General features: G+C 42.3%; 2 protein-coding genes across 7 annotated transcripts; one reads left to right on the forward strand and one right to left on the reverse strand.

The window, feature by feature from the left end:
* Nucleotides 1-270: 270 nt before the first annotated feature.
* Nucleotides 271-9,855, reverse strand: bmb (brambleberry). Of its 3 annotated transcripts, XM_052461392.1 has the most exons (14): nucleotides 9,700-9,855; nucleotides 8,890-9,147; nucleotides 8,408-8,536; nucleotides 7,808-7,993; nucleotides 7,437-7,659; nucleotides 6,601-6,717; nucleotides 5,430-5,609; nucleotides 4,392-4,601; nucleotides 4,057-4,192; nucleotides 3,763-3,824; nucleotides 3,530-3,654; nucleotides 3,320-3,341; nucleotides 2,014-2,111; nucleotides 271-1,338 (listed from the first exon to the last, which is right to left on the reverse strand). In XM_052461392.1, exons 2-14 carry the CDS (start codon nucleotides 9,124-9,126, stop codon nucleotides 1,312-1,314), a joined length of 1,752 nt encoding a protein of 583 aa, XP_052317352.1. In that variant the 5' UTR covers nucleotides 9,127-9,147; nucleotides 9,700-9,855; the 3' UTR covers nucleotides 271-1,311. The 3 variants fall into 3 exon arrangements, with proteins under 3 accessions (XP_052317352.1, XP_035641843.1, XP_035641834.1); XM_035785950.2 differs by lacking the exon at nucleotides 3,320-3,341 and having other exon boundaries at nucleotides 4,392-4,598; XM_035785941.2 differs by lacking the exon at nucleotides 3,320-3,341.
* On the forward strand, nucleotides 9,154-16,314 carry pycr3 (pyrroline-5-carboxylate reductase 3). 4 transcript variants are annotated; one of them, XM_035785972.2, is made up of 7 exons: nucleotides 9,154-9,505; nucleotides 12,366-12,474; nucleotides 12,854-12,918; nucleotides 13,128-13,307; nucleotides 13,632-13,844; nucleotides 15,651-15,743; nucleotides 15,842-16,314. In XM_035785972.2, exons 1-7 carry the CDS (start codon nucleotides 9,497-9,499, stop codon nucleotides 16,052-16,054), a joined length of 882 nt encoding a protein of 293 aa, XP_035641865.1. In that variant the 5' UTR covers nucleotides 9,154-9,496; the 3' UTR covers nucleotides 16,055-16,314. The 4 variants fall into 4 exon arrangements, with proteins under 4 accessions (XP_035641865.1, XP_035641875.1, XP_035641882.1 ...); XM_035785982.2 differs by lacking the exon at nucleotides 9,154-9,505 and adding an exon at nucleotides 9,971-10,110; XM_035785989.2 differs by lacking the exon at nucleotides 9,154-9,505 and adding an exon at nucleotides 10,140-10,400.
* Nucleotides 16,315-17,172: the final 858 nt, after the last annotated feature.

Here is a 17,172-nt window from a genome sequence, read left to right on the forward strand (position 1 = left end):
AATCTAAAAGCAAACTCAAATAATCTTAATTGAAAGTGCTTTTTAGTCCAGGATTAGGCTTAATCTGTGTCCAGGAAATGACCCCCTATTCTCCTGATCATTGAATTGTCCTCTTTGCTTTATTTCCATGTCGACAAAATGTACTAATGACAGTTTCCATTGTCATTCTACTTCACTATTGGAGCTAGTAACAGAAGCATTTCACTGCACCTGCGTATCGGTGTGCGAGACCAATTCATTTCGATTTGAAATATGCCCTTCACACAAATGTTTACAAACTTTCCATTACTGATATTTTATTATTCATTTTAAAAACAAAAACAATAGATATGCCCTTCATACAAAAACACTTTGACAGGCAGCTTAAAAAAAACATTTAAGAACAGAAAAACACAAATAATATTCCCAACCGTTAGTCAAGACTGAGTAATGTATGAGTGCAATTTTGTGCTTTATGGGCAAATCGAACTTCCATTTACATGAAATTTCACTTAGTCTCTCAATGACATCAATACATGACTCAAGGAAAATTAATCTTAAGAGAAAGTTATAATTTGCCTCCTTTGTCCTCTACATAACTTGGACGCAAATGACAAATCTACACACCCTAAAAAAATAAAAGGTCAGTATCATGTACACACAGGGTCCATAAATCATGATAAAAGCAAACAATCCTGCCTGCATAAACCCTTGTAGAATTCAGTAACATTGGCCTTATCACATTACTTTCACATTTATAACCAGGGAGTATCATACTACAGGATGTCACAGGCACGCGCTTTCATCCAGACATACAAAAAGTTCATACACATGACAACTGGTCATTGCTTTAGACAGAGATACCATGGTTTATCTTACTGTCAGGGTAACAGCCTGATTAAACAAACATTAAAATAAAAGAATAGCCCAAGTACTTCCTGGTCATTCTGGGAGGGTGTTCAGTTGGGTACACAAGCAAAACGTTTTAAAACAAAAATCTGTTCTTATTGGTACGATTTCTCATTTCAAAACATTTTCTCCCACTGAACTTGTCCCTGGTGGATGGAGGAAGGGTTGGGGTAGCAGGGAGAGGGGAAGCAGGGTGTGCATTCAAATGGTAGGCTATTCCCTACATAATGCACTACTTTTGAGAAGAGCCCTATGGCCCTGGTCAAAAGTAGTGCACTATATTGGGAATAGGGTACCATTTGGAACACAGGCAGTGATATTCAGAGACAGTTGTAGGAGGTATAGCCACCCTCATGGACGTGGCAGTACTCCTGTCCCAGCACTGCCCTCTTCTTACATTGCTGTCCCATCCTGGTAGTGCCATTACATAGCTGACGACCAGACACAGAGCTGCCAGGGGGCAAAAGGAGAGAGAGGGGGAAGGGAGGAAAATAAATCTACACTTGAGGGGGATCAGTTTGAGCAAGGCAAGGTGCAGAACTCATCTTGGTCACATAATGAATAGTTATTTCAGATACAAGGTGATTTTGTAGATCAGGGATTCTGCGCAGCCCAACTGCAATGTAGTCTGAAAACACAGCCTGTCCTCTTGTCCTGGTCACAATGGTGAGAACTTGTCCAACTTGTATCAAATACCTCTGATCAAACCCATCTACTAGCTGTACAAGGCTAGCAACACAGTAGTAAACGTTTCTTCCTCTATAAACATTGTATGAGGTGTGGCATAAAGTAATTCTGTACGTCATTGGTTGTACTAAAATAAATCATGCAGCGTAATTCTCACAATGCACACAAGTAATCCCTGGTCCCGCTAATCACATAGGTGTGGCATAATGAGATCTGATGACACAACCATCTTTAGTTGTAGCAAGGTAAGCCAGGCAGTATAATTGATATAAAAAGTCAACTTCTCACACTTATAGAAACTATGAGCGTACACACCTAGCTATACATACAGTACAGGTGTGGCATAGCAAAAATGTCACACGGTGTATGTATCATTGTTGGTTTTACAGAGTTGATGCTTGAACCTGCTAAACGTATCGGGTTGGTTAGAACGCTAACCTGTTGCTGGCCAGGGATTGGTTGGGGCTGGCGCTCCGTGATTTGCTCACTGCATCCATCATTCCTCCCAGGTTCTTTTGGGGCAGACCTAGGACAGCCTGCCAATCAGAACACAAAATGTCAAGAATAGCCTACCAATCTAAAAACAGTATGTCAGTGATGACAGAGCCAATAATAATCTGTATGTGTAGCAGTGGAGGCTCCTCAGAGGACCATCCTCAATTTTTATGAAATTCACTAAGTTACTCTTTAGATACGACTATACTAAATATAAAATCACATCACCAAATAATTGATTAAAACACTATTTTGAAAAGGTCTACAGTAGCCTCAACAGCCCTCTAGGGTAACACCACGGTGTATCCGGAGGACAGCTAGCTTCAGTCCTCTGGGTACATTGACTTCAATACAAAACCGAGGAGGCTCATGGTTCTCACCCATGAGAACACAGTAATTATGACAACTTCCGTAGGACATCCTCCAACCTATCAGAGTTCTTGCACCATGAACTGACATGTTGCCCACCCAATCAAAGGATCCAAAAATGTATCTAGTACTGAAAGCATAAGCTGCAGCTAGCTAGCACTGCAGAGCATACACATGTAATGAGTAGTTGACAAAGAGAGAAAGACAGTAGAACAGTTTAACAAATTAATTTCTACCAAAATGAAGCAGCAAGTGTCCTTCACTTACTTAGCTAGTAAATGCAGATAGCTAGTTTATCCTACTGAAACACCATGCTCAAACAGAAGGATGTTATGTTAGCTAGCTGGCTATGACTTTCCAACACTGGAACTCTTCCAAGTCAAGGTAAGCTTTTGGTTTGACTAATTTATTGCCACCGGGGCCCACCGGTGTAACTGCTTATTGACTGTACACTAACGTTACTGCATGAATGTAGCGGGTTTACTAATGCGCTAGTTCTATTAGCCATGCAGAGTATGTTGTTACCTCAAATGTATCTCGACCTGTGTGCACCTACATTGTATACAGTAATTTATAGGCTAGGTTGTAGCAACCTCATGATGAGTATAGGGAAAATGTGAGTATCATGTACGAGCCTAAACCAATCACTGTTACATTGAACTGGGTGAAAGAAAGTCAACCAAAATGCTGTAATAGAAATAAGGCCATGCTCATGGGAAAAAAAGCAGGGGGAAAAAAAACTAATCTTAAATGGCACTGATGTGTAGCTAACCCTAACCACACGTGTATATACCCTAATTTCCTAACCATTAGGGGTAGCAGTGTGGGTAAGGTTAGGTTTAATAATCAGATTTTATGACTGGTTGTGCCAGCTACTAACCTGTGCCTCTGAGGAAAGTCACCTAAAAGTAATCAATGAGTAATACAAAAGTTAGTGATTAGATCTTTGGCCAAGTAACAAGTGACCTAATTACATTTAGTAAGTAATCTACATAAACCTACTGGTTTATAACTAACTAGGTCCATCAGAGTATGACACTAATACCCTCCGTATCCCTTAAGGACATTCATCTGCTATATTCATGCTCACCGCAGAGAGACTAGGCCGACACTTGAACCTGGGAGTAGAGTGGTTCAGTGAGCCCACAGGCACAAACCTGGCCTCAGCCATGTAGTGGGCATGGGACGGAGACAATGCTGCTATGCAGGGGTCACCTGGAAATTATTAGAAAAATAAATAACAGCCAAGAGAATAGTGTTTTCCATTCATTTTGAGAGGAATTCTGAAGAGAGCATGGTCCATTTGTAGTGTGTGTTACACACCAGTCATGAAGCTGTCCTGATCCAGCAGGTCTATTGGCTCCATGAGACCATCCAGCTCATCTCTGAGAGTATGGAGAAGAGAGAGAGAAGTATCAGCTACATTATATCAAACTTGATCTGTTCACATAATTAGCAGTAACCACCCATTACCGGCAAGGGCCACTTTGAAAATAAGTACTTTCATTTACGCTTTCATGAGTTTCTCTGGTAAATGCACATCTTGTGATACAGGGTTTATTAGCAAATCTGAAGTCAAATGTAATTCAATTCTGGAGCTACCCTACTGTCACTCACCTCTGGGGGGTGGAGGAGGATGGGCCGCAGGAGTGGAGGTAGTGGTGGCTTTCTGGTTCCAGGGTCTTCTGACTGGGGATCTTCTTTCCTCTCATCTGAGAACACACCCACAACACCTGCATCGCCAACCAGTAGCCTGAGGAGAGGGTAATGACATCACAATAGTCCACATCACCAATAAGACGGCTAATAATTAATATCCCAGTCAGTCATGAGTGACAGCGTGAGAAGGAGAAGAAAAAAAATATATATATAAAAAATAAATAAATAAAAAACACCCTTTTGTGGTTTCCAGTGAGGGGCAGCAACACACACACACAAAACCCTTCCCGTACCGAGTGACAGTGTGAGCAGCAGCATGCTGAGACTGGGCAGGTCCAGGGCAGGCTGTTGGTTGACCTCAGCCACAGCGTTGAGCGGGACCGTGAAGAGCAGCATGGCTCGGGAGAAGGACGGACAGCGCAGGAATGTCAGTACCACCGCACACAGCAGGAAGTACCCAGCATGCACCACACACGTCCACACTGCAGCCAGACTTAGACCTGCTGGACAGAAACATGGAGGGAAATTTACTGAAAAATGTGTGTAGCTGATGAAGGAACTAAGATTAAAATGTTAATTCTCACTGCAAAAGAAGATATCTGTTGACCTTTGCAATAAAAATGCATCTGGTGGTCTAAAGTTGTGTGTACCTGGTCTGAGATTATATATATACACACACACACACACACACACACACACAGCTCAAAAAAATACAGGGAACACTAAAATAACACATCCTAGTTCTGAATGAATGAAATATTCTTAATAAATACTTTTTTCTTTACATAGTTGAATGTGCTGACAACAAAATTACAAAAATTATCAATGGAAATCAAATTCATCAACCCATGGAGGTCTGGATTTGGAGTCACACTCAAAATTAAAGTGGAAAACCACACTACAGACTGATCCAACTTTGATGTAATGTCCTTAAAACAAGTCAAAATGAGGCTCAGTAGTGTGTGTGGCCTCCACATGCCTGTATGACCTCCCTACAACGCCTGGGCATGCTCTTGAGGTGGCGGATGGTCTCCTGAGGGATCTCCTCCCAGACCTGGACTGAAGCATCTGCCAACTCCTGGACAGTCTTGTGGTGCAACGTGGCGTTGGTGGATGTAGCGAGACATGATGTTCCAGATGTGCTCAATTGGATTGTCTAGCATTAGGAGGAGTCTTTTCCATTTGCACAACAGCAGGTGAAATGTATTGTCAATCAGTGTTGCTTCTTAAGTGGATCGTTTGATTTCACAGAAGTGTGATTGACTGGAGTTACATTGTGTTGTTTAAGTGTTCCCTTTATTTTTTTGAGCAGTAATATATATATACTCTACCTGCCCAGCCCAGGTAACCCTGGATAATATGAAGCCTCTCTTCTAGACAACGCTGCATGTTGTCAAGGTAACGCAGCATGGTTCCCAGGGTTCCATTCATGCGTTCCAGTTTTCCCATGAGATCCATGTAGTACTGAGCGGTCAGTTTCTGATACTGCAGGAACCCAGACATACTGTGGTCTGAGATCACATTCCCATGGAGAAAAACAAATGATCAGATCCATACAATTAAAGATATCAGAATGTCATTACATCATTGATAAACTGTCAAATTAGCTAAAACAATTAAATTGTCAAATAGTGTTTCATGTCATTTTAACCTGCACAAATAACTTCAACAGCATGTTTTGGTATTTTGAAAGCAGACCCTGAAACCAAAAGTACAATTTCACAGCTCCTGTTTGTTAGTGTTGCCACTCGCCAGAATCATTATTTATGAGACTACAGAAAATGGCAATTTAGGTTAAGTGTAGTAAATATTGAGTCACATTCTCCATCTTGACCTCAAAGATTTGACCTGTAGCCTAATCTGACTTACTGTCAATCTATGTTCAAAACAACACAAGGCTACAACAATAAACTCAAGTTTTAGGCTATTTATTAAATTGGTTTGCCAGCTCCACAAGTGGCACACATTTATTTGTAATGACTCCAGTGATAGTCATTTGAACATAATTATTGTATCAAATGGCAGCCGACAATGGCATATACATTGATAGACTACTTGATGGCCAACAGAGGCAAATGTATAATTCTCCACATGTAGCCTAATGTCCGTTTCATTGAGGATTTTTCCCCGTAAAAGGAACCACGTGAGGGAGTTCCATAACTTCCATTTTAAATTTCCACTCAGGCAGGCCCTGAGACGCAAAACCTGAGCATGCATAAAGCACTTCACTTGATAATGTTTTCTTTAAGCAGTCAACATTAGAATGCAGTTTAAAGTATTTAACAAATTAATAAAATTGTCCCAGACATCAAAACCTAGATAATGTATCTTGCGATGCATCTCAAGCTGTCAAACACATTTAATTAAATCAATAAGTAGCATTTGCAACCAAATACAGATCATTCATTGCATTTATCCAGAATCAGTAGATGTATCCCAAATTACAAGTTAGTGTGATGAACATACACATTGCTTTGCATGGTGTGTGCATGCGCATCTTACCCATTTTGCTATAGATGTCCTTTGTGCGCCCACTGACCTCAGCAAGGTCATCCAGAAGGGCCTTATGACCCTCCTGAACCTCTGACCTTTGATCCTTTAGCTGCTCACTAACATTCTCTAGAAGGGAGGTAGGGGACATGAAGTGAACATGATCTCACAAGCATTTTTGTAATGAGTCGGAGCGCAGAGCAAAAACAGACAAAACAGTGTTGACAAAGAGAGCAACGTCACATAAGAGCATGTAAGAGAGAAAGTGCTAGGAGTGAACAAGAGTATTATCATCAGAGAACAATGAGACAGATATTTCACTGGATATATAAATGAAGCAACCGCTTGGCTTTTCTAATCACTACCAAATATGGTAGTGAGTGCTTGCCAGCAGCGGGAGAAGATGGAACAAGATGGATTTTGGCCGACATGCTTCACATTTTCTCATAGATTAAACATTCTCAGTTCTGCTCGCAAAACTACAATCTGTTATGAACAGAGTGGACTAGTTTTGTAGACTTTACCCTTTGCAAAAGTTATTTTAAAATCACCTTGTTTAGGTGGGCAAAGACAAATTTAGTTGCACACACTCACTTCAGAGTAGGCATTCCCTAACAGAAATATGCAGATGCATGCTAGAATGTGCCAATAGGATCTCGCTAGCTTGTGCTTGGCTCTGCTCACCTCCTTGCTTGTTCTGCCCACTATGACTCATTTGTTTCCACAGGAAACGACAGTCTGTGGTCTATCTTGGTTTAGTTATAAAAAATATTTGGTATTATCATGAATTAAGGCTGTGAAATAGAGAACAACAAACAGTGTGTGTTTGTGCATGCATCTCCTCTTACCCATCCTGTGTGTGATTCCCTGGATGAGCTGGGCCACCAGTTCCTGTCCGGAGGCAATGAGGGCCTTCTCCTGACCCAGACTCTCCAGGTTAGACGAGAGCGAGGTCTCCAGCTGCTCCTGGCCCTCCCACAGTGCCCCCTGCTGGGCCACCAGGGCACTGTGACCCTTCAGCAGCCTCTCCAGGGAGGCCGAAGTCAGATCCTTCAGCTCCAGCTGACCCTCCTGTTGTGGAACACAGCAGAGACATTCAAGTCCACATATTATGACAGAAAACAGAAAGAAAAACAGACCTCTCCCTTTGAAATAGAAGGGGAAAAAGAGTGAGAAGGGGGGGCAGAACAAGGGAGAGATTGACACAAAGACAACGGACCTTCAGGTCCTTCATGGCGTCCAGTTGGCTGGTTGCTGTAGAGATTAGCGCGTTGACGGTGATCTCGGCCCGGCGGCGGAAGTGCTGCTGACGGGTGGCGTAACACACGGAGCGTGCCCGGTTGCTCACTATGTGGTAAGCATTCCACGTGTCCGAGTCCATGTCCACTGTGCACTGCTTTATGGACTGGCAGGAGAAGAGGGTGAGCATACTGTAGAGAGACTATGAAATCAGCTTCAGTGCTGTGCATGTAAACTGGGTCGAGCTCAGGCACAAAATTAAACAGAACCATGTAAAGCGGGAGGCACTACCTGAAGTTCTCCAAGAACACTGTTTCCCCTTACAAATCATTTAAAAACTATTTGCTGCAGTATGCCCTAATACAAATGACCCAGATTCAGACTGGGAAGAGGACAGAGCCTTCCAATATGAAAATATGGCACTAACAATTCTGCCTTCAACCCACCAAGTCCTCGAGCATCAGTGATTAGGACAGAACTGTATTAACATTCAAACAACTTGACTCCCAAAACAATTTATAAAAATAAAAAGTTCCTAGATATCGCTTAGCTGGAACAAATGATACATCTCGGAGCGTACCATGTCCTCAGTGCAGGGGTACGTCCTACGCCCCTCCACCTCTGCCTGGCAGTTGAACAGGACAACGCCCAGTTTGGCCAGCTGCTCCTCTGATAGGCTAGCGCAGGTCGACTTCAGCTGGGCAACCACCTGGAGGGAGAGGGACACTTTTTCTACTGGCTGATGATCAATATGAAGTCAGTTTGATTTAAATAAATGCATTAAACTGATGAGTGGATTTGCCCTGCAACTTCTGAGGTGCTGTGATGCCCATGAACATGCCTAGAAAGCCATTATGCTTCAGTGTCACTGCCTGGTGAAATAAATAGTTGTTAGGTAGACATATAGCACAAACTTTCTTTGGGAAAGAATGACAGTAGGACACATCATCATGCATGATTGCTCAGCCATAGACCATATTCATAATGGTTGAAACACAGATTGTTATCGAAGCGAGAAGACCTGACTAATGTTGTGTAGAGAATAACTGTCCAACACATTACCCGGTAATGACAGCTGTCCAACGGGCTGAGCTCCATATTTTTTGCCTCTGCTAGAAACTTTTCATCGGCTACCGTCATCTCAAACGGTTGGGCATCTCCCTCAGGTAGTCCAGGGACGAGGACTGGAGCCCCTGGCTGCGTCTGCTTCAACCAGTCAAATAAACCGCTCACTGGACCACACCGGGAGGCCAACACGCAGACCAGCAGCAGTATAAGGCCCATCACCGTCTGAGCCATCGGAGTGCTGGAGAAAGTAGGCTAGACAGGGAGGATATGTACACATGAAGTTCGAATGTGTACATCCAAACTTGCAATGTCAGTGACAGACAAGTTGAGCAATGGTGGTTGGGTAAAACACGCTTGGTTGATTGACTTGGCCTGACAGCTGAAGGCGTGCATTAACTCTCCATTAAAATGCCTAAGCTTTAACTCAGCGAGAAACAAGCGTGCGTACACAACCGGGGATCAAAGCCCACTGCTTTTTATTATGAGGGGCATATGTTATTCAATTAATTATGGACCGACTTCGACTCAAACAAATGTAAATGTCAGATGCAACGCCCTCTCTGAACCTGCGCTGCACAGGTGACAGGCGGTGTGGCCGGACATGCAGACGGTAAAATATTATTTGGAATCATTGCATTGAACTAAACAGGCGATACTACCGTGTGCATGTTTTAATTTTCCATTTAAAAAAAGTCCGAATCTAGTTAATGGAAAAAACTATTTGCTTAAAAACCACAATTGAAGCAAAGCAAAATCGTAATGACAGACTACCAAATTCAAAAGTTGTTTGGTATGCTAAATTACCTCAAAATGTATTTGTACTTCTGTTGTTTCGTCGGATTTCCGCTGGTACAATCGTTCGTTGATTCTAATGAGCCAACTCCAGCTGATTTGAATGAGAATCCTTTCATTTCTACATCCATATTCATCTGTTTTAAATGGTACAATGAAACAGCCAATCGGATCAGCGTCTTTCTGGATCTCGCGAGATACACAACCAGGAACAGGTTGACTTCTTGTTTGATGATTGGCCAATTGTCCCTTTGAGTTTTGGCAGATTCGTAGATCTTTCCATCATATGTGTCCTTTATGGTACATATGACTGACGTTGAGATGATATACAGATCAGATAATGTGCAGCAACTTGCTCAGACAGGAGGACTCGTGAGTCAGTTGAGCTCAAAGCCTCTACAAAATCCCTGGATTTGATTGAAGGTAACCATAACTAGGCAACTGTATAATGCATATATATCTCAAATAAAGAGACGTTAATTTGAATCATAGGCTAGCTAGCTACATAATTTGTTAAAATGTTGAGCTGTAGTAGCTAGCAGCTTGATGTTGTTGTGGTTCTAGTTCTAGTTGTAAAAGCACACGTGTGTGAGCCCGACGATTTGTGTTCGTACTGTCAGTCCTACACCTAGTTAGCAATTGAATTCAAAGGGGCTTTATTGGCATGGGAAACGTGTTTATGTTGCCAACGCGAGTGAAATAAACAAACAAAGGTGAGAAGACACAAATCCTCAACAACAACAACAAACTATTATAGTTTAACAGTAATTATAAACTGGGTGGTTCGAGCCCTGAATTGCGTATTGCCTAAGAACAGCCCTTAGCCATGGTGTATTTATTGGCCATATACCACACACACTCGTGCCTTATTGCTTAAATATTGCACTCGTAAATGTTTTAGACATTTCAATAGTTGTATTATCAGCTATGTACATGTTTTTACAATGTGGAAATAGTTGTAGTACGAATAGTAGGGGAAGATAAATATTGTTTTGTGCTTCACTGGTTGCCCTTTTTCGTGGCCACAAATCTTGCTGCTGTGATTTCACACTGCGGTATTTCGCCTAACAGATATGGGATTTTATCAATGCTTGAGTTGTTTTCACATTCTTTGTGGGTTTGTGTGATCTGTGGGAAATATGTATCTCTAATGTCGCCATACATTTGTCAGGAGATTAGCTCTTACACTAAGAGGTCTGAATGAGGGATGTCTTAAAATATATACATATTTTATGTGTTAACATTTGTTACATTTTTCTTATTATACCAATATCGTAACATATTGACCAATAGGTATTTATCAAATCAGTTTTCTTAACGTGTTATTCAAACGTTTAATAAAATAATGGTTTATGGCCTATTTGAGGGCTTTTATTATGAAGGCTGAAACCGGAAGTTTATTTGTTATTGTTCTGGCAGGCCACAAAGTCAACAGCCTATATCTTTAATATTATTATTATTTTTAAATAAAAATGTGGTCTTAATTTAAGGTTAGGGTTAGGCAGTGTGTTTAAGATTAGGGTTAGGTTTAAAATCAGATTTTAAGAAGATACATTTTCGAAATAGGAAATGTATGACTTTGTGGCGTTGGTAACTAGTGACGACCCCAGCAAAGCATAGGTGGAATGTGTATAATCCGATCGAGATCCATTCGGACAGATCAATATTATAATTTCATCACTACATATCACAGCCTAAAAAACTCATTGTAAAAAATGTCTGCCATGAAAAAATACTTCTGGGACTCGGAGGAGACTGAATATATGTTAAAGGTTTTAAGGGAACTGGACATAGCGAAGCACTTGGACGGTCGAAAGGTTTGAAACCTGAAGTTGTTCAAGGTAGCAGAGAAGAGAATGAAACAGGCCGGGTATCACAGATCAATTGACCAGATAAGGCACAGATGGAAAGTTATCAAGACATCGTATTATATCTGGAATAACAACCAGCAAACAATGAAATTTACTCGTTTCCCACAATATGCAACAACTATGCAATCAATCATGGATGAATCTGAAACATGGAGCCACTCCCAACAGCGGCCCTGTTCGTATTCGGAATAGGCCTAAGCCTACAGAGCATGACGAAGAGACAGAAGATTCCGAAGAAGAAGCAACTGCTGCTCAGTTGTTGCATGATCATTCTACTGTGGATGTCATTGTAGGCAATGGACTAATTTGATTTCTTACCATTGCCCAGATGTCAAGCCCATTATTATGTTGTCTGTGCCCTGGCACTGTATTCCCTATACAGTGCACTACTTTTGACCCAAACCCTAAGGGAAAGGGGGATACCTAGTCAGCTGCACAACTGAATGCATTTAACTGAAATGTGTCTTCCGCATTTAACCCAACCCCTCTGAATCAGAGAGGTGCGGGGACTGCCTTACTCGACGTCATCAGCACCCAGGGAGCATTTGTTGTGGGGGTTAACTGCCTTGCTCAAGGACAGAATGGCAGATTTTTCCACTTTGCCGGCTCAGGCATTCAAACAAGCAACCTTACTGTCCCAACACTTTAACCGCTAGGCTACCTGCCGCCCCACTATGAGCCCATATCTAAAGTAGTACACTTTATAGTGTGCCATTTGAGACGCAAGCGATCATGTCATTATAATCATTGATGCCCCTGTTATGGTTCATTGGTATGACAAGGGATTTATCTTTGCCCCCCATGCAGATCAAGTCAGACCCAGAGACACCTCCTGAGATGGACTCTAACCTGAGAATCGGCTTCATCGGGGCAGGCAACATGGCCTACGGGATAGCCAAGGGAGTCCTGCAGTCTGGTAGGTCAAAAGGGAGAATATAGTGTGTGTGTCTTCATCAGGGTAACATGGCCTACGGGATAGCCAAGGTAATCTAGTGTGTGTGTGTCAGGGTTGGGGTATATTAGAATTGAAGTCGGTCAATTCAGGAAGTGATTTGAATATAAAATTCCAATCTGTAAAAACTTCTTACATAAATAGCTTCTCCTTTTCAGTTAATTGTGAAGTCATTGAAAGTAGATGCCCTTTTTTCAAATATTGAATTGGAATTTCAGTTTACTTCCTGAATTAACTGCCTTCAATTAGAATTGACTGCCTTCAATTAGAATTGACCCCAACCCTGGTGTGTGTGTGTGACTCTTTACATGCCCCCAAAAACTTGCAGGATGTTTAATTGCAGGAGATGTCCCTCCCAGCAATGTTAAAGTGAGCGCACCCTCCGCAAGGAACTTTGGTCGCTTTCAGGTACATAGTCCTCCTATTTTTTCCCACACACACTTATTTTCTCTCCACCCCCGTCAGCTGATGTCAATCACTGTATTTGCATTGATTCATCTATTGCTCGGTGTGTGTGTGTGTGTGTGTGTGTGTGTGTGTGTGTGTGTGTGTGTGTGTGTGTGTGTGTGTGTGTGTGTGTAGAGTTACCATTCACCTCTGTTTTCATTTTATTTCAGGAGTTGGGTGTGGCTGTCACCCATTCCAATGCAGAGCTGGTCAGTAGCTGTGACTTGGTGTTCGTGGCGGTCAAACCACACCTCATCACAACCATTCTCAGTGAGATCACAGACCACGTCACCCGGAAACACATCATCGTCTCCGTGGCAGCAGGTGTAACCTTGGCAACGCTTCAGGGGGTGAGTCCAGATGAGAGGGTTTTTAAACTATTGCTTAGTAACCTGAGTAACTTGATTTGCTTTATTGGTTGATCAGATATCTGATAGACATTCCTGGGGATTTTCTTTGCAGACAAGAAAAAGACAAGGACATTTTTAGCAATAAAGCAAAAGACCATAATTGTATAATTTTGTGTTTTGGTCTCTGTAACATGCCCTCTTTCTTCTCTTCTTCTTCCTCCTCCATCCATCCATCCGAACACTGCTGTCCCTCTCGCCCTCCTTCTCTCATCTCCCTCCCCCCTCTCGCCCTCCTTCTCTCATCTCCCTCCCCCTCTCCTCCAGCTCCTGCCATTTGACACAGTGGTTTTGAGACTGATGCCCAACCTTCCCTGTCTGGTCCAGCAAGGGGCACTATTGTTCTCGCGGGGGACGTGGGCGCGGCAAGAGGACGGGGATCTGCTCCGCTCGCTGCTTCAACACTGTGGCCTGGTGGAGGAGGGGCCCGAGGCCTGGATAGACATCCACACTGGGCTCAGTGGCAGCGGGGTGGCCTTTGTGAGTGGGAGGAGGAGTGATGGCCTAACTAAGGATATTCAACTCTTACCCTACGAGTTCCAAAGCCTGCTGGTTTTCTGTTCTACCTGATAATTAATTGCACACACTTGGTGTCCTAGGTCTAAGTCAGTCCCTGACTGGAGGGCAACAATGAAAAAAATGCATTGGAACTGGCTTCAAGGTCCAGAGTTGAGTTTGAAGGGCCTAATCTATTGAATTTTCCCTCATTGTAAGTTGCTATGGATAAGAGTGTCTACTGAAATGTAAATTAAAAATGAATAAAGGAGGAAAGAGAAGGATGGAGGGAAGTTAGGGATTTTTTAAATGTATTTTATTTCACCTTTATTTAACCAGGTAGGCTAGTTTTACAACTGCGACCTGGCCAAGATAAAGCAAAGCAGTTCGACACATACAACAACACAGAGTTACACATGGAATAAACAAACATACAGTAGAAAAGGTCTATATACGGTGTGTGCAAATGAGGTAAGATAAGGGAGGTAAGGCAATAAATAGGCCACGGTGGCAAAGTAATTACAATATACCAATGAAACACTGGAGTGATAGATGTGCAGAAGATAAATGTGCAAGTAGAGATACTGGGGTGCAACAAAACAATTCAAATAAATAAAAACAGTATGGGGATGAGGTAGTTGGATGGACTATTTACAGATGGGCCATGTACAGGTGCAGTGATCTGTGAACTGCTCTGACAGCTGGTGCTTAAAGTTAGTGAGGGAGATATGAGTCTCCAGCTTCAGTGATTTTTGCAGTTAATTTCAGTCATTGGCAGCAGAGAACTGGAAGCAAAGGCGCCCAAAGGAGGAATTGGCTTTGGGGGTGACCAGTGAGATATACCTGCTGGAGCGCGTGCTATGGGTGGGTGCTGTTATGGTGACTAGTGAACTAAGATAAGACTTGGCTTTACCTAGGAAAGACTTGTAGATGACCTGGAGCCAATGGGTTTGGTGACAATATGAAGCAAGGGCCAGCCAACGAGAGCGTATAGGTCGCAGTGGTGGGTAGTATATGAGGCTTTGGTGACAAAACGGATGGCACTGTGATAGACTGCATCCAATTTTTTGAGTAGAGTATTGGAGGCTATTACATTGCCGAAGTCGAGGATCGGTAGAATGGTCAGTTTTACACGGGTATGTTTGGCAGCCTGAGTGAAGGATGCTTTGTTGCGAAATAGGAAGCCAATTCTAGATTTAATTTTGGATTGGAGATGCTTAATGTGAGTCTGGAAGGAGAATTTACAGTCTAGCCAGACACCTAGGTATTTGTAGTTGTCCACATATTCTAAGTCAGATCCGTCCAGAGTAGTGTTGCTGGACGGGCGGGCAGGTGCAGGCAGCAATCGGTTGAAGAGCATGCATTTAGTTTTACTTGTGTTTAAGAGCAGTTGGAGGCCACGGAAGGAGAGTTGTATGGCATTGAAGCTCGTCTGGAGGTTAGTTAACACAGTGTCCAAAGAAGGGTCAGAAGTATACAGAATGGTGTCGTCTGCGTAGAGGTGGATCAGAGAATCACCAGCAGCGAGAGCGACGTCATTGATGTATACAGAGAAGAGTCGGCCCGAGAATTGAACCCTGTGGCACCCCCATAGAGACTGCCAGAGGTCCAGACAACAGGCCCTCCGATTTGACACACTGAACTCTATCGGAGAAGTAGTTGGATAGAGGGATGGAGGTGAAGATAGGAGTGAGGGAGGGAGTGGAGAGTGGGAGAGGGATGGGATGGAGAAGACAAAACGGAAAGGGGTAACGTTGTTCTGGTTATAACAGAGAGTCCTTGGTCCTGCAGGTGTATCTGTTTGCAGAGGCGCTGGCTGAGGGAGCGGTGAAGATGGGCATGCCCAGTGCTCTAGCCCATAGCATCGCTGCTCAGACTGTATTGGTGAGTTTCTGGTTTCATAAAGCAGCCGTCATTTGTATTATATTAGCACAGGTACTTTTGTATCTCTGTTCAATGTGTAATTTTCTTCCCTGTTCTAGGGGGCAGGCCAGTTGTTGAGGGACTCAGGGAAGCATCCAGCCCAACTGCGTTCGGAGGTGTGTACACCAGGAGGCACCACTATCTTCGGGCTTCATGCCATGGAGCAGGGGGGTGTGAGGGCCGCCACCATGACCGCTGTGGAGACTGCAACTGAGAGGGCCAGGGAGCTGGGCAGGAAGTCAGTACCTACGGCCACAGAAAATAGGAAGTGAAGTCGTTTTGGCCCACAGTAACTGATTCAGGAAATGTATATATTTTGGTTGCTCTCTGCCCAATGCCCACAGAAAACCACTTCAGTCTTTAACTTTGTTACTGTTGGAGCCTAATCTAACTACAAATCTGACTGGAGGAGTTGTTCAAGGACACATAGTGATTGTGAAGAATACAGCAAGATGCTTCAAATCAGCGCTAATCCAGTTATCTTCATAATTTATCAATGCTCATTTGAATTATTAAAGTGAATTTATTGGTATTTTCAGTTTTTGTTATATGAAGAGAAGAAGTATGTGTTTTTCAGGATTCTGTTTTACAATATTAGCTGTGAAGCTTTTGAATTGGCTATTATTGATTTGATATAACAGAGAATAATTATATTTATCATTGAGAATAAATAGGGGTGATAAATTACTGTAGATAAGGTATTCCACACTATGCAACATATTAAATTCATGTTATTGTCAGATAGAATACTGAGGAACTCTGAAGGAAAGAGCTTGTAAGTGTAGGAAGGATTTTGATATGGTTAGCATTTGTTTTGGCTCTGTTTCTATTAGGAGTTTTTTTTAAATAGTATTAAATTTAACAGGAATATAGGACATCTGTAATGATTTAGGATTATTGTAAGGATTAAGATTGATTAAGGAAATGTAAGGACTTTAGAGATTGCCACTTATAGACATGTTTTTTCTCAAATCAATGCTTTTAGATAGTAAAACAGTGAATCGCTTAGTGGCATTTTGAGAGATAGGAGAGAAAGGAATTACTGTTTAAATCGGTAAATATATATATATATTTAAGAACATATATAAATAGCACAGATACTTCTTAAACTAGATAAGACACTTGACAGAGAATTGATACAGGATTGAGATGATTGGATGCCCAAGGGAGAATTGGACATACATGATAAATGTCAGAAAATAAGGATAGTTTACTAATCCTACCTAAGTCATTATTTAGGGTATACAAGGTTGTTACCTGGGCAGAGCCAGGTATCAAAAGGGGGGTGGGTAAGTTCGTGGCCTATTGGATAATAAACGAATCATTTTAAAAAATGTAGCTAACAAATAGGCATAGAAGTTAAAGATATAATCAGATAAAACATATGAGA

This window comes from Oncorhynchus keta, chromosome 1, assembly GCF_023373465.1.
Source record: "Oncorhynchus keta strain PuntledgeMale-10-30-2019 chromosome 1, Oket_V2, whole genome shotgun sequence".
NCBI lineage: Eukaryota > Metazoa > Chordata > Actinopteri > Salmoniformes > Salmonidae > Oncorhynchus > Oncorhynchus keta.

Coding starts and splice junctions, on each gene's coding strand:
- pycr3 (XM_035785963.1), top strand. CDS start 11,695: ATGAATCTGAAACATGGAGCCACTCCCAACAGCGGCCCTGTTCGTATT. Junction 12,919..13,127: donor GGAACTTTGGTCGCTTTCAG/GTACATAGTCCT, acceptor ATTTTATTTCAG/GAGTTGGGTGTGGCTGTCAC. Junction 13,845..15,650: donor GTGGCAGCGGGGTGGCCTTT/GTGAGTGGGAGG, acceptor TTGGTCCTGCAG/GTGTATCTGTTTGCAGAGGC.
- bmb (XM_035785941.2), bottom strand. CDS start 9,126: ATGGCTCAGACGGTGATGGGCCTTATACTGCTGCTGGTCTGCGTGTTG. Junction 8,537..8,889: donor TGGACAGCTGTCATTACCGG/GTAATGTGTTGG, acceptor CTCTCCCTCCAG/GTGGTTGCCCAGCTGAAGTC. Junction 2,112..3,529: donor GTCGGCCTAGTCTCTCTGCG/GTGAGCATGAAT, acceptor TCTGATTGGCAG/GCTGTCCTAGGTCTGCCCCA.